This window comes from Papio anubis, chromosome X, assembly GCF_008728515.1.
Source record: "Papio anubis isolate 15944 chromosome X, Panubis1.0, whole genome shotgun sequence".
Classification (NCBI taxonomy): domain Eukaryota; kingdom Metazoa; phylum Chordata; class Mammalia; order Primates; family Cercopithecidae; genus Papio; species Papio anubis.
In genome coordinates, this window is record NC_044996.1 from 35,080,786 (window position 1) to 35,101,586 (window position 20,801).

The 20,801-nt window shown below is 42.3% G+C and overlaps 1 protein-coding gene across 4 annotated transcripts in view; it reads right to left on the reverse strand.

The window, feature by feature from the left end:
* Nucleotides 1-7,495: 7,495 nt before the first annotated feature.
* The window catches only part of LONRF3 (LON peptidase N-terminal domain and ring finger 3), a 45,732-nt gene continuing 32,426 nt past the window's right edge, over nucleotides 7,496-20,801 (reverse strand). For 2 of the 4 annotated variants that reach the window (XM_003918189.4, XM_003918190.5), the window contains 6 exons: nucleotides 20,071-20,185; nucleotides 17,066-17,187; nucleotides 14,339-14,497; nucleotides 13,114-13,276; nucleotides 11,960-12,109; nucleotides 8,308-8,755 (listed from right to left, as the gene is read on the reverse strand). In XM_003918189.4, the coding sequence (XP_003918238.1) occupies nucleotides 8,600-8,755; nucleotides 11,960-12,109; nucleotides 13,114-13,276; nucleotides 14,339-14,497; nucleotides 17,066-17,187; nucleotides 20,071-20,185 (865 nt within the window). In that variant the 3' untranslated portion in view covers nucleotides 8,308-8,599. Of the gene's footprint in view, nucleotides 8,756-11,959; nucleotides 12,110-13,113; nucleotides 13,277-14,338; nucleotides 14,498-17,065; nucleotides 17,188-20,070; nucleotides 20,186-20,801 lie in introns of all 4 variants that reach the window. The other 2 variants (XM_009198176.4, XR_002519455.2) reach the window with 2 other exon arrangements.

A 20,801-nucleotide genomic window follows, 5' to 3' on the forward strand; every position in this document is an offset into this window, starting at 1 on the left:
ATTTATCCCTTATTTTGCCTTTTGAATCTCCAAATCTATACTCCTATTTTTTCTTTGTAATAAAATGATTTATATTGCTTTGGGTATATACCCAGTAATGGGATTGCTGGGCCAAATGGTATTTCTGGTTCTAGATCTTTGAGATATCACCACACTGTCTTCTGCAATGGTTGAACTAACTTACATTCCTACCAACAGTGTAAAAGCGTTCCTATTTCTCCACAGCCTCACCAGCATCTGTTGTTTCTTGACTTTTTAATAATTGCCATTCTGACTGGTGTGAGATGGTATCTCATCGTAGTTTTGATTTGCATTTATGAATTGAGTTGTTCTCTTGGGTCTGTGGCACTACACAATGGGCAGCCCATAATAGTGGGTAAAAATGTGGGCTCTGGAATCCATATGGACTCTGGCCCAGATCTTAATCAGTATGACCATTGCCAAGTAACAAAACCACCCCGTGCCATAGTTTACTTGCCTATAACAAGTATATAACAAGATGTCTACTTCATATATTATAGTGAGCTCTACTTCAGATTATTGTGAAGAGCTCTATTTCACAAATTACTATTTCTTTTTCTTTTTGAGACGAAGTCTTGCTGTGTCACCCAGGTTGGAGTACAGTGGCATAATCTCAGCTCACCACAACCCCTGCCTCCTGGGTTCCAGTGATTCTCCTGGCTTAGCCTCCCGAGTAGCTGGGATTACAGGCGCATGCCACTAGGCCCAGCAAAAAAAATTTTTTTCAGTAGAGAAGGGGTTTTACCACGTTTACCAAGCTGGTCTCAAACTCCTGACCTCAGGTGATCCACCCACCTCGGCCTCCCAGAGTGCTGGGATTATAGGCATGAGCCACTGCACCTGGCCACAGATTATTGTTTCTAATAAGAATGTTAAATATTCTAGAAAAAAAACATGGCATGTAATGAACACTCAGTGGACACTGGCTTGGCCTTTGGATCAGTGACCAGCTCAATGAGGAGCTGCTGATACACTGTCTGTCCTTTCTGGGATCAGCCTCCAGGTGCAAGAACATGGCTCATATTTCCTGAAGACATGACTGCATTCTTAGTTTGGGCATAAGTGACTTCCCAAATCAGGATGGAAGATCAAGGCCACAGTTAATATAGGAAGAGGATACATGATGTTCTGGCCAGGAGATGAAAAGGTAGCCACTTCAGCTCTCATAATTAGCCATTTCCATAACCTTTCTCTGCCTTCATTCCTCTCTTTTCCTGCCCCCATCCTTTTCTCCCTCCAATGGGAACTCATCACTGTAGACTGCCTAAGCAGAAGGGCTTAACTCCATTTGTGGACATAATGCTCCCCCTTCCCTAATAACCACTATTATTTATTTATTTATTTATTTATTTGAGACGGAGTCTCTCTCTGTCGCCCAGGCTGGAGTGCAGTGGCACGATCTCGGCTCACTGCAAGCTCCGCCTCCCGGGTTCATGCCATTCTCCTGCCTCAGCCTCCAGCGTAGCTGGGACTACAGGCGCCCGCCACCACGCCTGGCTACTTTTTTTGTATTTTTAGTAGAGACGGGGTTTTACCATATTAATCAGGATGGTCTCGATCTCCTGACCTCATTATCTGCCTGCCTCGGCCTCCCAAAGTGCTGGGATTACAGGCGTGAGCCACGGTGCCCAGCCCTATCTTCTTATGAAAGTGTTCATTTCAGCTCGCAGAAGAAACACATGGTCCTGAGACTGTAAAGTTGCTTTCTATCAGTGGCAACAGACATCCTGATAGGCCAAAGGTGCAATGATCTCCCCTGGTCCCATAACTGTATTGAATATCCCCATAATGCACTTCTAAAATCCAAGAGAAGCAAGATTTCTGTAGCAAACCTGGATTTAGGGCAAGTGGGCTATTTCGGCACTTTGCAGCACTTGTAGCGTCCAGAAATTGTTGATATTGACTTACTACAAGGTAGGAAGTAGTCTGCAAAAGGGTGCAATTTGGGAGGCCGTACTTCAATAAATGGAGTAAAGAGTATTTTCAGGTCTTTGTAATGCAACGATAACATTTGATAATATGTGTGTGTAAGTGGATAGGAAATGTGGATGAACAGTCAATGTGAGTATAGGTTGAAATAGGAAAATCAGTAACCAAAAACTGGAAAGGGCGGGAGAAGGGGCCTCAGAGATACAGAGGCAGGGTTCCTCAGAACTTACACTTCTCTACCTTGCCCAGAACATACCTCTGCATTGAGCTGACCACAGACGAGTCTGGCTAGGAAATCTCTACGTTACCTGGAAGAAGTCAATATGGGAGTACTGACACCAGCCCCTTCCCATCCCACCTCGGGCCCTCCTGGGAATGAAGAAATCATAAGAGAATAAGGAAAAGTTTAGGCTTCTGGGAGTCTAGGGCATTTTTCCTTCCTTTCTCTTGTTCATATCTCATTTTTCAACTGGCGTTATCTTCTAGGGAGGCATCTTTGGCCCTGGAGAACTCAAAAGAGCCAGAGTGGATCCCAGAAGAGAGGATGCACAGTGTTAACTTTGGTTCTAACAAAGGCCTGGAGGACAACTGCAAACAGAACCTTCTTTTAAGGTGGTTCAATTCGGTTCTCCAGAGAAAAATTATGCAGGGATTCTGGGCAGGACTGTCTTGTGCCTTTAAGTGTACTCTATCTCTTGAGAACCAGAGAGTGGCAGACTGGGCACAGAAGGACAGAGTCCAACAGAGCCAAGCCTTTCCTCTGGGGCCTAGATGGGCAGGAGTTCTGATTTTTTTTTCCAATAACCCCCAAGATCCTATTACACAGAATAAGATCAAGCTCAAGTGCAATTTTCTATCATTTCATTTTTAATTGTCCCATTCTTGTGTCCTTCTTCCCTCAATGGTAAGAACTCATTTAAAAGTTACCAATGGCGTAAGACTAAAATTAGTACTGTAGAGAAGATGGGATGTTGCTGAAGCTCTTCTGCTGGGGTCAGCTTGGTCAGTATCACTCATTGTCACAAATGTTACCAATTTTCCGGTTAAAAGGTTCTGTTTTGGGCCTTAGCTTTAGCCTATTGTTAAGAAACTGCTTGTTTCAAGTAAAAACGTGTTATTTGTTTTCTTGAACACTTTATGATGCCAAAGAAAATAGTAGGTAGTGTGTTCTGCTTTAAGCAAACCCAATATGTGAATGCTTGGATTTACATATAAAGTAGGGGCAGATATTGACAAAATGCTTCAACATAATTCTTTATGTAACAAGCTTTTCTGGTGCATTTTGAAACAATTTATGGCCAGTTTTTCAGAACACATCAGTCACATTAATCAGTTCACACCTGCCTCACTGTCACATACATGGGAGTTTGCTGTCTGAATGCAGGTATATTTCCTTAAAGGATCCTCTGGTCAAAGGTATTACAACCAATGGGAACAAGAACAAAATAGATGTTCCTGAAGCATTCCTTTCTACTCAGCTTCCACCGAAGTGATACTGAAGCTACTTGGATAATTTTTTTCCTAAGGTAGGAATACAGTTTTGTTGGACACAAAGTGAGGCAATAGGAAACATTTTTTTAATGAACAAACAACTTTCACACAAACTGTCTGTATCACATTGTTATTACAACATAGATGAGCTGAAATGTTTTTGTACAGATTTGGAGGAAGGGAATCCTAAAAAGAAATACAGCATATAGAGGTAGTTGAATAGCAATATGGGGGGGAAAAAAAGCATTATCTTATATTTCCCTTCAGTTCGTTACAGTGCAAGAGTAAAATGGCTGCTTACCAAACAAATGGAAAACACACACACATTTGCCACTGTTTATGTGGCTTGTTTGATATTTTAATCCTGGCATTACTTACAACTGCATAAGATGATGGAACTAGTTTATCTAAAATAAGCCTATGGCGCCACATTGACCTATTAACTTTCCTTTTATTCCATTATTAGTGTTGCTTTAACAATAGATAAATGTTAATCGACTTTTAAAATTATGCATTAGCTACAGTGTTGCTTTGTAAACTTCTGTTAAATCACGTTTGCTGCAAAAACATTTTAAACAACAGCTACAGAGTCATGAAGCAAAAGCTTTAAAGTGACACCAGGAACAGAGATTACAGGCACTTCTCTCTGGAGGTTAACTTAGCATGTTTGGAAATACACTTTTGTAAGTGAGAATTTCTTCATTTCACCTCTGGATGTGTGTAATCCAGATTATTAAATAGTTGTACAGTGTAATAAGGTGGGAGCTATCATTCTAAGATGAATTGAATGTGTACATTTTATGTGGCTCCTTTTCCTTCCTTCTCTTTGAACTCAGAACGGGCACAAATTGAAGCCCATGCTGCCAGCTGCTTTTTAGAACTGTCTTCTATCATAAATCAAAACCTCATTTCTCAGCTTCAAGAATGGGCTGAAAATCTTCCCTTTTCCATTGTTTGGGCTGCCCTCCATTTGCATCTTTGTCACACACCACTGTTATGGTTCTGCCTTGGTGAGCAGTAATGGATGCAAAGTCAATATATTGGGAACTCAAGGAATGAGTCCCTGAATAAAATTCCCATCTTGGAAATGGAGTTGGTGTGGGGAACACAGACAGATTGCAGTCTGTCAACAGTATGCAATCTGTTTACTGTAAGAGACCTCTGGATGCTGTGAACAAGCCTTAGGAGCTGCACCGCTCCAATGGCCAGTCACAGGGGATTATCTGAGCCCAGGTCAGCTCCACAGGTAAGAGCTGGAAGCGCCACATGCGCAATGACTCGGCTTGCCCCTTGCTGCCTAGGCAGCAGTGGGCTAGAAGCAGCTGGCCTTCAGAAAAGGCAAACTTTAAAAATAGTCATTCTCTGCCCCACTAAGTCAGGGGCAGGCACTCTTTTCTCCAAGTTGTCTACAGAAAATTGGTTTTTTATTTTCTACATTTTGCTGGTTATTTGCTAGCAGCAGTAGTACAGTACAAAGCAGAAAGGCATGATGTCCGCTTGCTACCTTGTGTGTGTGTATACACACACACACACACACACACACGAAGACATATATACATACATACAAAAAATAGCCAAAAAATAACCTACTAGGCAAAAGACTGGGTCAGTCATGACAGACAAAAAAACTAACCAAATAAGTGGCACTATCTACCGTGGGGGAAGTCTTATTTTTCTGGCCTAGATTTAGCTTTATGTCTTTCTTCTAGATATCCTTCATTCCCAAGCTGTGCAGCAAAACCAATTTCCCAGTGTAAAAATGGTCAAGACCAATTGATTACCTCGTTAAGGTACATCCCAAAGAAAGCCAAAGCTTAGCCTTGCATCCTGCCTTGCAACTAGACAAAGCATTCAACATAGTGGAGGCTCAGTTTTGTCATTCATAATATAGGGATATAACTGCTCTCGCAGGGTTGATATGAGAAATAAATGATTTAATGAGCTCAGGTATGTGAGATCACTTGGCTCAGTACCCGGTATACATGGGGATCTCAGCACATTTTTGTTGAATCTGTTACTTTGGGCAACATAAAGAAATACTACAACTAAGCACAGAAGTCACAGATTGTAAACTCTAATCATCTGGGATGGGTAAGGTTCTCAATATATTTTGGAGAACAGGGAGTGGTAAGTTGGTTATTCTAATTGAGCTAGAACTTAAGGCTTCCATTCTATCAGAAATCCTACACTGGGCGCAGTGGCTCACACTCACACCCGTAGTCCCAGCACTTTGGGAGGCCCAGGCAGGTGGATCACCGGAGATCAGGAGTTTGAGACTAGCCTGGCCAACATGGTGAAACCCCATCTCTACTAAAACTACAAAAATTAGCCAGTCATGGTGGTGCGTGCCTATAATCAGAGCTACTTGGGGGGCTGAGGCAGGGGAATCACTTGAACCTGGGAGGCAGAGGTTGCAGTGAGCTGAAATCGAGCCACTGCACTCCAGCCTGGGTGACAGAGTGAGACTTGGACTCTCTCTCTCTCTCACACACACACACACACAAAATAAATCCCAGACCTACAAACGGCACTACCTTTTAGCCCTTATTGAAGCGGGAAAAAAATTTCTGGTATACGATTGATCGCTATCTCTGACCCTCATTTGTTCTCCAGTCATTTCATTTTCACACAGATTTAATTCCCAAAAGAATTATCTGTAAATCATCAAATTATGGGTCCAAAAATCAGTGGTATGTATTCCCCCAAGTAAGTTTAAAGGGGTTTTAAGTGGATATTGTGTGTAAAGGCAGCGTTTTATACAAATGTAGGCCCTTGATGATATTCTATAACTATGACTAATCTAATAGTAGGTATTATTTCTTGAATGCATTCTAGGTGTGAGACACTGTGCTAACTGATTTACACGTTATCTCATTTAATTTTTGTAACAACCCTATATGCAGAACTTATCACTATCATTTCATAGATTAGAAAACTGGGGCTTGGCAAAAGTTAAATCAATTGCCAAAAGTAATATATCTAATAAGTAGAGAAGCTTAGGGCCCTTGTCTTTGTTGCATTTACACTAGATAATAAGAAACTATTAGGATTGTGTTATGACCAGATGGTCTGAGAACCAGGGGGGAGGGGGAGTCTTTTCTGCTCCCTGAGCCTTGCAGAGTTTGCTTGGGCAGAAATTATGCCTATACTTCCATCTATTTCTGTTCTTCACCTGCCCAGACTAGCTGCAAACATCAAATCTGATAAACACAAAGCTCTGGCGACAATGTCCATTAAGTGAGTGCTGCAAAGACCATCTGGTTTCTGCTTACATGTATCTTTTTTATGTTGTCTGGATCATCTCATTCTCCCTTTCCTGTTTCTAGCTACAGGTGGTGATGGGAGAAGTAAGAATTACCCTTCTCACCTTAACAGAGCAATGAGCTGTGAGTGAATGATGCAAAAATCATTCGCTATCCAAAATCACATGGTATAATTTGCATGAAAGTACTAATGGCACAATTCACTTCCTCCCTGCTCTAATCGTTTCACTCTGCCATTATAACACTCCCATACTCGTGGTACTTTACAGGCTGTCCTGCCACTGAAGGACTCAAACTAGCACTAAGCAAGCTAAATCAGGGCTTACTCTTACTTCTCACCCTGTATTCTTCCCCTACATTGAAATATTTCACCCATGCAACTAGAAGCAAAGGCAGTACTTAGATAAAATAATAGATTATCTGGCTCCCCCCCACCTTTTATTTTTTTTTTTCGAGATGCAGGTTTGCTCGTCGCTCAGGCTGGAGTGCAATGGTGCAATCTTGGCTCACTGCAACTTCCATCTCCCGGGTTCATGTGGTTCTCCTGCCTCAGGCTCCCAAGTAGCTGGGATTACAGGCATGCACCACCACGCCTGGCTAATTTTGTATTTTCAGTAGAGACAGGGTTTCACCATGTTAGTCGGGCTGGTCTCGAACTCCTGACCTCAAGTGATCCGCCTGCCTCAGCCTCCCAAAGTGCTGGGATTACAGACATTAGCCACTGGGCCCGGCCGTCTGGTTCCTTTAAAAAGATTGTTTATAGGGTTCTACTCTATTTGGCTTGTTTACACTTTTAATAAGAAAAAGTCCTTCATCAAGTGTTTCTGCCCAGGTCTTGATCCTCAGAACCCTGAGGAGAGATGGGGTGTGGAGGCTAGCTGGGCATGACTGCGATGTGCTAAACTGAACGCCATTTCCTCTGAAGAGTTAATTATGATCCTGCCTAAAATCCCATTCCTAACTGTACTAGGGAAAAATTAGATACACGTACAATTAGATTGCTGAAATAAATGCCTATAATAAAAATAATTCTTTCAGCTTTGTTCTGTATTACACACAGAAAATGAATTATTTTACTTTACCTTGGCTTACACCATAATCTAGGCCAAATCCCTTAAGTATTTTATATTGTTTAGTTCAAACTGAAAAAAAAAAAAGCGGACTCTGAAGACAGATTATCTTAGCATCATTCTGAACTTATTTTAAGCATCCACTTGGATAGATACAGAAATGGTCTAAGAACTAGTGTCACCGTAGTAAAAAACAGATTAAAGCAAAAACTGCACACTTCTAGTATTGTTATTTCCCCCTAGGTACACGGTAAACCACATCAATAAATAAAGCAACGAACTTTTGAGCAATATACGCTTACATAGTTACAAACATACATGTAGAAAAAAGGATACAGTAGTGCAAAAAATAAATTATTAAAACAGAAAGAAGTATGAACATTATTTTACACAATGCTCTATAAAACCTGAACCATTTGGAATGAGACCTCAAGTCAGTGAAATTATACAGCAACATTATTAGTATCTTTGTTTTCACATTTCAACCACACAGTCATTGATCTATGAAAGAAAGAATATTAAAGCAAAACCACTTTAAACTTTTGGAAATTTTAATGTTAAAATCAAATTATGTTTTTCTGGGCTCTTAAATACCTCTGCTGTTTATGTAGTTACGCAGCATGTCAAGAAGCATCTTAAGACAGAAAGTTTCAAATAGGTCACATTCTTTTGGTCTTTCTACTCAATTTCTCTCTGTGATCAACAGCAGGCTCACGCCTGTTTGACACTCCCTTCTGTTAAGATATTATTGCAATTAGATATATTTACAAGACTCCCCCCAACGGCAGTGGGGAAGGTGGGAGCTCCTCTTCAGCAATCCACTCACTAGTTTTGGTTTCGGGATATGAAGGCCAGGACTCGTCGAATACCATTCAGTCTGTCCTTTAAGGACCTCATTGCTAGGAAGGGGAGCTGAGCTCGGCTTTCCAAGGGAAGAACCGCTAACATCCACCAGCACCAGGCTGGGCCATTTGGGTTCATCTGCAACAGAGAAATACAATGGGGTCATTCTATTCCCATCCAAGAACATCAGTCTGCAGAGTTGCAAATGCTCAAGGTCAAGACCCAGGTAGAACAACTCCATGTGGCAGATTGCTAATTGTCCCTATATCTATTTTCCCCCTTATTTTAGCAGAGCATATAGCCACCCAGAAAAAAGACTGCATTTCTGAGCTTCCCTTGCAGCTAGGTGAGGCCATGAGACAAAGTTCTGGCTAATGAGATGTAAAGGGAAGTGATATGTGTAACCTCTTGGTCATGCTCTGGGAAAGCAGCATATGCCCTCTGCCTTCCTCTTTCTCTCCCTTTCCCCTAGCTAGAACATGGATGTGGTGAGGATCAACCTTCCTCAATCAAGAGGATGAGGGCAACATTCTAAGGATGGTAGAGTTTTGTGATGAAGGAGCCTAGGTCCCTGAATGCTCTTGTGGAATAGAGCTGCCCTAACTGTCCAGGACTTAGCCCCTCCATCTTGTTTAAGCTCCGGTCATTTTTGGTTCTTGTTAAAGCAAACCAACCAATATCCTAACAGATACACCATGCTTCCTAGCCAATGTGATTTTACAAGCTAGTATCTACTATGTAGTCTCTTCCATTTCTAATATTCTGTTGAGGTCCTTTGGACTGATGCATTTAACATTCAGGCCTTCAATTCCCATGACCCCTTGACCTTTGCATGTCTTTTAAGTCCCCTCATTTCTTTGATGTGGCTGAAGGCAATAGTCCAGATATACCATGTCACTATACAGGGCCACAGCTCTCTTCTCCCCTGAAAACCAAAGGCTATGATTTACAGTACCAAAGAATCACAACCTCACTTTGCAAAAATTCCAATTAGAAAACATTCACATTAGAAATATATTCTGCCCCGGGGCTGGGAACGGTGGCTCATGCCTGTAATCCCAGCACTTTGGGAGGCCGGCGGGTGGATCACGAGGTCAGGAGATCGAGACCATCCTGGCTAACATGATTAAACCCCGTCTCTACTAAAAATACAAAAAATTAGCTGGGCGTGGTGGCGGGTGCCTGTAGTCCCAGCTACTCAGGAGGCTGAGGCAGGAGAATGGCGTGAACCTGCGAGGTGGAGCTTGCAGTGAGCCGAGATGTGCCACTGCACTCCAGCCTGGGTGACAGAGTGAGACTCGGTCTCAAAAAAAAAAAAAAAAAAAAAAAAAATTCTGCCCCTAGTTTCCTTTTAAGATAAAGAGCTTTCCTATTCCACATAAATCCTTCCCCAAAATTCTGTTTGTAAGCAGCTTCCCTGGCACATATTTTAGACATTGGGAACTTATTTCCTTCTAAGCCTAAAACGAGCTTTCTGCCCATAACTTTCACAAGTTTGGTTTTAGGACTACAGAGAACCATTCTGGTAAAAGTGCCTACACCTGAAATTATTTGGCTCCAAATTGGTTCCTCTGATCGTCACCACATCTCACTGCCTTCTTTGCTTCTTTGTGCCTCTAGCTTCATTTGCATTCTTTTTTGTCCCTCCCTGAAGCTGGCAACATGCTCTCCCTCCTATTATCAGTTCTGAATATTAGACTGATGTTCTGAACTTTTTTTCCAAGGATCACCAACAAAGATATTTAAGCTGGTATTAACACTTGTGGCAGTTTCTAAGAAACATCCTCCTGACAGAACATTCTTATTTGTGGGACCACTGGGGCTGCAGCATTGACTGGAGCAAACTGGGATGGGTTTGGGTTTTTCTTTTTTGCTGGTGCTGCTGCTGCCAAAGCAACATAATAACAGAACTAAGAAAAAAGGAAGTGAAAGCCAAGATTTCAACTTTCTCTGTCATTAGCCTTTATGAATCACACTGTAGCATCTGTGTTTTCCCGTTACCATTGCTGATCTGTATCTTTTGCCTAAGGGAGAACGCTTCCCGGAAGGTGAAGGGGAACATTAAGCTTGATCGTGAGTTTGCTCAGAAGTATATGCTGCAGTCCTGACTCACCGTGGCCCAGAGCCAGGAGCTGGGTCACAGGAAGCACTAACCAGCCTTTCTCCCTTGAAGACTCATGATGCCTTTGCATGGGTGGGGAAGGAGCCACTTTTGTGGTCTGAGGAAAGCAAGACGTTTCAGCTCGTTAGGGAACAGACTGGTGTCTTAGAACCTCAGAATGCAAGAGGAAGAGGCGGTTTTAGACCCCTCCTCATGTCAGAGATGGGACAAAAGTTGAGAAAGGGAAAGGGATCTTCCCAAGGTTATACTGCTAGAAAGGTAAGAAGGACCAGACTTTTGGTCAGAATATGCATATTTAGATATTTCTTTTGTGACAGCGTTGAGGATGAGCATAAGTAAAGAATCAAGGAAGTTCTGTGAGTGTTGATGTAGGAGAGCCAGCTCGGAGCATAGAAAAAGATGGTGATGAGGAAGTATGTGGTTAGGATATCTCCAGCCTTATCCTAGAAAGAAAGTACTCCCTGATTTATACCAGGCAAGCAAAGCTTAGTGAAAACCATCTCCACTCTCCTAGAGAGCTTCTGATCTGCAGTTTGATCTTGCAAATAGGCCTATCCCCCAGGAAGAACACTGACCAGTAGAACCTAACAAACTACTTTCTAGTATAACTCAACCAACAGTATTTAATGATGGGGTCAGTTTTCTCAGGAGCTGTTCAGCCCTGGTGAGGACAATAGCAAGGGTCTAGACTTGCAGGGCAAAGCATAGATAGACCGAGGCATGAGAAGTTTTTGTGGTCTTGCAGTTGTAATCTTATAAGGGTAGCTGGCCCTATCCCCTAGTTCCCAAAGCAATGAAGGAGAGGGTTATGAAGTTACCTAAAAGCAGCAGCTTTTGGTCTCAGCTCCCAGGATACCCTTCTCTTTAGTCCTGGCCTTTGCACGTATCTTGTCACCCTAACATTACCATGGTGTGAATCTGGACTCCCATGGAAGGTTCTTCTGTTGGTGATATCTATGTTCCCATTCTCTTATCTTACTTAGTTCTCAAAACCTTCCTTGAATCCAAGTTCCTACTGCTTTACTTTGGTTACCCCCAATTCTAACTTGGGATCTTTTTGGTCTTACTCATGACACTATGCAGCCAAACAACACCAAATTAAATCCATCTTCCTCTCTGTATTCAATGTGCTGAATGGCAACCACATACCCATCTAATCACAAACACTAGGCACTCTCTTCTAGTGGGACAACCCGTTTAAAGTAGACATTTTTCTATACCTGAGGATCAGCGTCTTTCTCCGGCATGGGACCAAAGTGATTGAGTATCCGATTCTTTAGGGATGATTTGAGTGAATGAAACCACAATGACGCTTGCTGATAGACACAGTTATGTAATCCCATGAGCTCAGCACAATCCTCTCCCTGAACCTGAAAATATCAAAGTGGAAGTGAAACATTCTATACCCTCTCCATCATTCCCGGAGTCACTTTTGACACCTGACTCGCTTTGAGCATCCATTCTGCCTTCTTATGGGAAGGCTCACCCATCCAGCTTTCTCCTGTGCTTGATGTGAAATTCCCCATAGTGAAGTGCTGGACAGTGTGTAGATACTGCTGAGCATGGAGGAAGGAGAAGGGCTCAGCTGGTAGATTAGCTGAAACAGCAAAACATGCAGAAAACCAGAGATTCAAACCAGCCTGAGTGGAGGCATGTGGTTAAATCAGGTTATACTGGTCCATGCCTTTGCCCTTTTCATTTTTACATCTGTTTTCCCATTGCTAGCTGGAAAACACACAGGAGTATGTCAGTCTTAGCATGTAACTATCTTGGTCAAACACATTTACTTAGTCATCAGATATTAATCTACCATGTAACAAATGTAAATATAAATGAACACAGGATTATTTACCTCTTCTTGCACCCATTAGCTCAGAAAACCAAGGATTGACTAGATGTGTCATCTTTCTGCTTTATGGGATGATGGATTATTGGGAAGGGCTCTTAGCCAGGTTACGTACTTTAAAATACAAATGCATGTGTGGATCTATAATTGTCTCAAAAGAAAAAAGTTTAAAATATACATAAATCGATGGATAAAATATATACATATATATAGACCCACCCCAGATCTATTCCTTGGTATCTTTGACAAAGACTTAACTCCCAAGCTGAATGAGCCTCAGGGTTGATCTAGGATAGCATTTCTTACGCATGAATGCAACTCAGTAGCTAAGCAGAACCAGGACAATAGGTGCCCTCACTACCGTACTGCAACTGGATAGCAATCCAGCAGCATTCAATGCTGCTGCAGCAATTTGGTGTGAAATCCCAAGGCCCTCAAGGGCTCTGAGAAATCCTTTCGCAATTATCTTTGTGTACCAAGTTACGAGGATAGCCTGGCTTTGGGATTCTTGGCACTGGCCACCCTCACCTTTTGGTCTTCAATGTATTCAATGTCGGCTGTGTTGTAGCCATCCCGCTGGCTCTGATGGAGCACCCTGAAGCGCCTCTTTCCTATGCTGTCAACCACTGAGCGGCCATCGGCAAAGAATTGAACATTTCTGATCTCTAGGATGCAGCCATATTCTGCAAACCTGTTTATTGAGAATGGAGTCGAGAGAATAGATCCTTGATGAGTTCTGTTTCCCTGGCCTGGCACCCAGCCATTTCTGTAACCCCATGCTGTGGCTCAAGGGACTTCTGCCTATTTTCCTGTCCCTGGGTTATAGTTTCAAGTATACAACAGGCAGTGCCTGTGTGAAGAAAAAAAACAAATCATAATGTGTTTGTGTAACTGCTACCATTTATTGAGCACATACTATGTGCCGTGCCAGTGCTATGGTTTGAATGTTTGTCTCTACAACCCATTTTGAAATTTAATTGCTATTGTAGTATTATTAAGAGGTGGGACATTTAAGAGGTGATTAGGCCTCCACCCTCATGAGTGCATTAATGCTGATATGGTGAAAGTAGAGTAGGGTTGTTATTAATACAAAAGGGCAAGTTTGACCCCCTTCTTTCTCTCTCTCTGTTGCCCTTCTGCTATGCCCTTCCACTATGTTATGACAAAGGAAGAAGGCCCTTGCCAGATGCCAGCACATTGATCTTGGACTTCCCAGCCTCCAGAACCATGAGAAATAAATTTCGATTGTTCATAAATTATTAGTCTGTGGCATTCTATTACAGTAGCACAAAATGGACTAAGGAAGCCAGGAACTGTGCTCAGCATTTTATGTACATTATTAACTCACCAATCTTCCCAGCAAACCCAACAAGGTAGGTACTATTATTGTACCCACTTTACAGATAAGGAAACTGGGATACAGAGAGGTTAAATAGCTTGCTCAAACTCAAACTTGCTCCAAGGTTGCAACTAGATAATGAACACAGGCAGTTTGACTCCAAGGCCCACATTCTTACAAGTTTTATAACATATACCACTTGTTTAACCAAATATTAATTCTAGAGTTCTTTAAATAGACAGCCTCTCACATGGTAAACTAACCACCAAAGGGACCATGATCCTTACAAATGCTTATATTCTTCAGTTGGCTAACCTCATGAGCTAGGCCTCCCCATCTCCTGGGAGTACCCCAAAGTAAAAGAGAAATCCCTCATTACACAACCTCTTTTTGCTCGCATGGCTCCTTACTTACCCTTTGACAGGATCTCCAAGGCACATGCCAAACTGTCTCGTGCCTGTCTCAATGCATCTACGAATCATCAGGCGGTAACAAGGCTCAAAGATGTGCAGGGGACAAGGAACGGTGGGATAGGCCATAGTACACACGAAAATAGGCACATTCTTATTAAGGCTGTCAGAGAGAGCAAATGACAGGGATCTCAAAGCAATCGGACAGAACACAAAAATGTTGGTCAAATGTTAGCATGTGATACCTCTGGGGGAAGGCAAAGAGACACCAGTTTGTTTTTTGACGGTGTCACTTGCCAAAGATACATCAAGTTTTGATGGCTGGTAGAAAAATATTGAAATGCAATTGATAGTGTGGGCTGAGTTCCATTATCCGATGCAGAGGTTAGCCTAAGGTCTAAGAAATTAAAATTGGCATTCTACACATTTTAATTTGGCTGAAAAAGTTCTCTAGCACCTTAATATTGTGGGTGACAGCTATAACTCATATTTTGTCTTTCTTTCTTTCACGCTCTCTACTCAAAACAATCTCTTCAGGTGTTTTTCAGGCTGCATGGGGAAGGCTGCTGATGATAGAAGTGGACTCAGCTCTCCAGAAGGGTGGTGGGAAATTCTATGTAAGGTCCCTAGGGCATCTCAAATTTGCAAGGACCCCAAAGAATCTGCAAAGTAGGCACAGCTGAAAGGAGGAAGGACCAAGAGATAGGCAAGAGTAATCCAGCCCAGTGATGCTCAAATGCTTCTTTGCATCAGAATCACCAGGGGCTCTTAAATCAAGATGACTTGGACACCACATTACCAGAGATACTGATGCATTAGCTCTGGAATTGGAACCCAAGGGTCTGCCTTTCTCTTTCTTCTTCTCCTTTTTTTTTTTTTTTTTTTTTTTTTAGCGTAATCTTACTCTGTCACCCAGGCTGGAGTGCAATGGTGCAATCTTGGCTCACAGCAACCTCTGCCTCCTGGGTTCCAGCAATTCTCTTGCCTCAGCCTCCCGAGTAGCTGGGATTACAGGTGCATGGCACCTCGCCTGGCTAATTTTTGTAATTTTATTAGAGACGGGGTTTCACCATGTTGGCCAGGCTGGTATTGAACTCCTGACCTCAAGCAATCCACTCGCCTCTGCCTCCCAAAGTACTACGATTACAGGCATGAGCCACCATGCCCGGCCCTGCCTTTCAATAAGTACTCCCAGAGAGTCACACACACAACCTGTTGGGGAACCAAAACAGAGCCAGCTCCTCTGGGATCCTTGTCTTCTTATTTGTCTAGTAAATTCAACACAGGAACATCTGAACCTAAACCTATCAAGAAATACAAGACCAACTGCCCAAATCTCAAAAGGATCAAGTTTAGGATTCATTTACATAGAAAGTCCTAATATATCTCAGTATTTGTTAATAAGACCTTAAATGAGATTTGAGATAAGGGCTCAAGAGGCTCAATGCTAATTTACAGATCAGAAATAAAGATAAAGATCCCCTGAGTAGTTCCAATGTAAATTAGTGAGAAAAAAAATGATTTCTAGTTTCTGAGAAAAACATTATTCAAAGTGAGGAGTGTATTCAAACAAGTCACTGGCAGAGTTTACGAATGTTCTCTACACAGTGGGCATGAAACCAGAACCATTTTTGCTGTCAGGAACCTTGCCTCTGGAATGCTGTTAGGATTCTACTGCGGATCGGGGGAGGGGAGGGCAGAAGCAAGACAGGCAGAAATTAGTGATTGCCTCCTGCTTTTTCTGCGAAGGGAGCTGTTCTCACAGCTAGGCGGAGGGCTGAGAGCCTCACTGACACCTCTGACCCTCCCCTTCACCTTTCACATTACCTGTGCACGGCAGAGAAAGCACTTAACAAGTATTAGTATTATTACCATTAATTAAGTGCTTACTATGCACAAGGTCATTTGATTTTCATAAGAAGTTCATGAGGTGGCCAGGCATGGTGGCTCATGCCTGTAATCCTAGCACTTTGGGAGATCCAAGTGGGAGGATCATTTGAGGTCAGGAGTTCAAGACCAGCCTGTCCAACATGGTGAAGCCCTGTCTCCATTAAAAAATACAAAAATTAGCTGGGCATGGTGGCGCATGCCTGTAATCTCAGCTACTTGGGTGGCTGAGGCAGGAGAATCGCTTGAACCCGGAAGGCGGAGGTTGCAGTGAGCCAAGATCACACCACTGCACTCCAGCCTGGGTGACAGAGTGAGGCTCAATCTCAAAAAATAAGTCCATGAAGTAAGAACTCAAATTATTAAATTATTCTCAAGCTACAGATAAGGAAACTAAGGCCCAGAAAGGTTAAGTGACCTGCCTAGGGTTGTGAAGTAGACTCACTTTGAGGTAGAACTGGGTCTTAAGCCCGGTTCTGGTTGACACCAAAGTTCTTAACTTCATAGCAACTCCTTATGTATCTGAAAACAATCTTTTGGCCATTTCGTTAAGTTCCCCTGATTAAGCTACTCCAATTTACTCTCGCCAACAAATACCCTGTTACTGGGGGCAGGGTGTACCCTCATCACTGGTTTCGCTTATGCTTCTTCAGTGGTATGCTGGTATGTTTAACAACTGGCTCTCTGGGTGCAGGGGAAGCCCTGGTTTATAGCACTTGCCAATTTCCATGGTGTAAATACTCTCACCATAGCCAATTTCAAGCAGCTGGCAGGACATCACTAAGTCGGATACCTCTCATGAGCTGGTATGAGGGAAACAAAACAGAAATATGCATATACATACTTAGAAAGTTCTTCCATTTCCTCTTCGTAAAGCTTCCTTCGTTCCTTCAGTTCTTCTGGAAGGAATTTAGCTATGAGCTCCTCCATTATTACATTTTTGCTGTATTTTCTTGATGCCAAGCACTATATGGGGGGAGGCAATTAGATAATATGCAATTAGGTAATACGCAGTCATCAGCAAAACACTTCTGATGTAATCACTGGACAAGTCACATGACCCACATATTGGAGTAGTCTGGACCCACAAATCAGCAGATGATACCATCATAATATATGTATTTTCTGGATGTTAGTTTCATTTAAAAAACCACACATGCAATTGATTATCTTTATAATTAGAAAAAAAATATTTTAACAAGGGGGTAAAACCTGCATGGAAGTTTTAAAACTCTCACAATTTTCCTGAAATACTGAAATCAAGATCATGTTCTTGTCCAAAAAGTGGGGTGGGGGGAATCCTTCCCTTTCCATTTTCTGTTGATCGTGTTTACAAGCACACAGAAATGGTCTCCATCTGGGATATGCTCAAAGTTAGTGGCCAAAAGGTTCAGGGAACTAAAAAGCATTTTTCAATCACTGATCCTTTCCTGCCCTGTCCCACTCCCAGCCTAACCCAATGCTTGGGCTTCTGGATATTGCCAAATCTACCTATTTTTTCTCTTTTAATTTTAGTTTTAAAAAACACAAACAGCTAAATATTGATTTGTCTATCTGCCTTTCTAATATACCATCTAGGTATCACTGAGATTAAAAGTCATGATTTCAAGAACTGGACTCAGGCTCAATTGTCACTGTTACTCTTCTCCCAAACACCTCTGACCGATGCACACCCAGGGATGTTTAAGTAGTGGGTATTTAACGGTGTGAATCAAACAACTGATGTTAAAACATCTGCGGAGAATTGCTTGCTATGGAAACTACCCCTACAGTCCCAGCAAGGAGAGCGCCTGAGTATAAAACTGTTGGCTTCAAACAATTTTGTTCCTTTCTCAGTATGGGCTGTGTCTCTATTCTGCAGTGAACATGATTGGAATATTTAATCCTATGTAAAATAGTGCAAGTGTGACCCTATGTGAATACACAGAGATAGATGAGAATATCTTCTAGACCCCAAGTCCTGAACCGTATAGCATCTGTCTCCAGGATGCCTTATCTGCCACTGCCACTGTCACTGCCATTGCCTGGCTATGGGAACATCAACTGCACTTCCCAGTCCCAGTTTTGGGGGATAAGCAGTGATTGAGGAGGTAGTCGGTCCAAAAAGTAGGTGACTCCTCTGCTGATGCTAAAACAAAAAGCCAGAAAAGGCACATACTAAAATGTTAACTAACAGTGATTTTCTCTAGGTACTGAGCATATGGGTAGATTTTTCTTCTTTCCACTTAATCTGAATTTTCCAGTGTTACAACAACACAGATGTATTATTTAAGTATAAGGATTATGGACTTCTCACCTACAATCAGGCCTGCAAATCCTACAACTTTTATCTAGGGAAAGGTATGACATTGGCCCTCCTCCCAATCCCAACACATACCCTGAGGGCTACCAGTGATGATTATTTCACTCTATTCCCTTAATTTAAATACTGGGGTGATGGTAAAGCTCAACATGTGACTTCTCTTGACCTGTAGTCACCTAGAGATAGCCTTGCATCTCCAACCTCTCCTCAGGAATGACAGGGGTCAAGGAATATTAACACCAATCATAAAATGTGGCACATAAGTCCCTGAGGGAGGGAAAACAAGATGGATTCTCAGGTCTTCTTTTTCTATAGGAAATTCCTTCAGGTTCACTTGAAAAACAAAGGTGGGAGTCTGTGTGATTAGTTTTAGAGAACCTGGAAGTCCTAGAGGGCTGCTGTCTGCTAAATTGGCTTACTGCAAAAGCTCTAGGGCTTCCAGGTACAGTGGCTCCTGAGGGGTTGGACAAGGATCACTCTGAAGTTCTGTGAGGTTCTCCTGGGGCCTTTGGAGCTGTTATCTTCAAGCCACAGAATAAACATTGATGATAAGGGAACATCAGGGCTTACCTAGTCCAATCCTAGAGGGGACAAAAGATTTACTCAAGATCACAGTATATCAGGTGCCATGATGAGATCAGAACCAGGATCCAAGTTTATCATCTATTTAACACTTTTGTTTCCAACACAAATTGATTTCCCTACTTACACCGCATAAAAAACTGCATGTTGCCTCATTTTCCTGAAGGGCTTTATGGAGATGGGAACAGTGGCTATAAGATAGGAGAAATAGGCTGGGCATGGTGGCTCACGCCTGTAATCCCAGTACTTTGGGAGACTGAGGTGGGTGGATCACCTGAAGTCAGGAGTTCGAGACCAGCCTGACCAATATGGTGAAACCCCATTTCTACTAAAAATACAAAACTTAGACCAGGCGCCGTGGCTCACGTCTGTAATCCCAGTACTTTGGGAGGCCGAGGCAGGCGGATCACGAGGTCAGGAGATCGAGACCAACCTGGCTAACACGGTGAAACCCCATCTCTACTAAAAATACAAAAAAATTAGCCAGGCATGGTGGCAGGCGCCTGTAGTCCCAGTTACTTGGGAGACTGAGGCAGGAGAATGGCGTGAACCCGGGAGGGGGAGTTTGCAGTGAGCGAAGATTGCGCCACTGCACTCCAGCCTGGGTGACAGAGCAAGACTCTGTTTCAAAAAAAAAAAAAAATTAGCTGAGCGTGGTGGCATGTGCCTGTAATCCCAGCTCCTTGGGAGGCTGAGGCAGGAGAATTGCTGGAACCCAGGAGGTGGAGGTTGCAGTGACCCGAGATCGCGCCACTGCACTCCAGCCTGGGTAACAGAGTGGAGACTCCATCTAAAAAAAAAAAAAAAAGACAGGAGAAATAGATGGTTTGAGGGAGTAATGTGCCCTACCACAGTGCAGTGGCTTGGGGTCCAGTTGAACACTGTCTTAGTGCCCAATTCCAAATAAGCTAAACCTAACAAGAAAGAAATACTGATTTAAACCAAACAAAGAAATATTGATTTACCTGTGAAAGACCGTCTTTGCACAATGGACACTTGGCGTTGTGATCTAGGCATCTTTCTAGGCATTTTAAGCAAAAAGTATGCCCACAAGGTGTTGTGACTGGCTCATAGAATAATCTGAAATTTAGGAATCAAAATGGAAGAAAACTTCAATAAGACCAAAAATAAAAGAGCAACTCAAAGCTAAGGTTTTAAAGCATTATTTAGACTATTTTAGGGTGGGGGAGGAGTTCTTTTTTAAAAGTCGCTATTGTTGCACTTCAGATAAACATTTGCCTTTCGTTTTTGAGCTGGATTAAAATACATTTATTAAAGTTTAGGGCATAGCTAGATCATTTTGTAACATCAATTCTAGTCTATCTCTTCTGGGGAATTCAGATTTTTTGCCCTGTCTGGTCCAAGAAAAATAGAGATTAATGCACAGAGTGTCTGGATAAAATTCTATTCTGAAAATATTAGCCAACCTGTTCACCTGAGTATATGTAAACACACACAGACACACACAGACACGCAGACACACACACTCTCTCTCCCTTACACATTTACCCACTTAAGCACTTTACATCATATTACCATGGAAAAAAACTTTGTTTGCTAACCTTGATTCCTCTTTTCGTCTAAGCAATGTTAATGCCTGAAGGATATCAAAACTGTATCTCTAACAAACATAACTGCCTTTTATATAGATAGATAATTTTCATAGGGGGAGAATAGTATTGTTAGTGTGCTTACT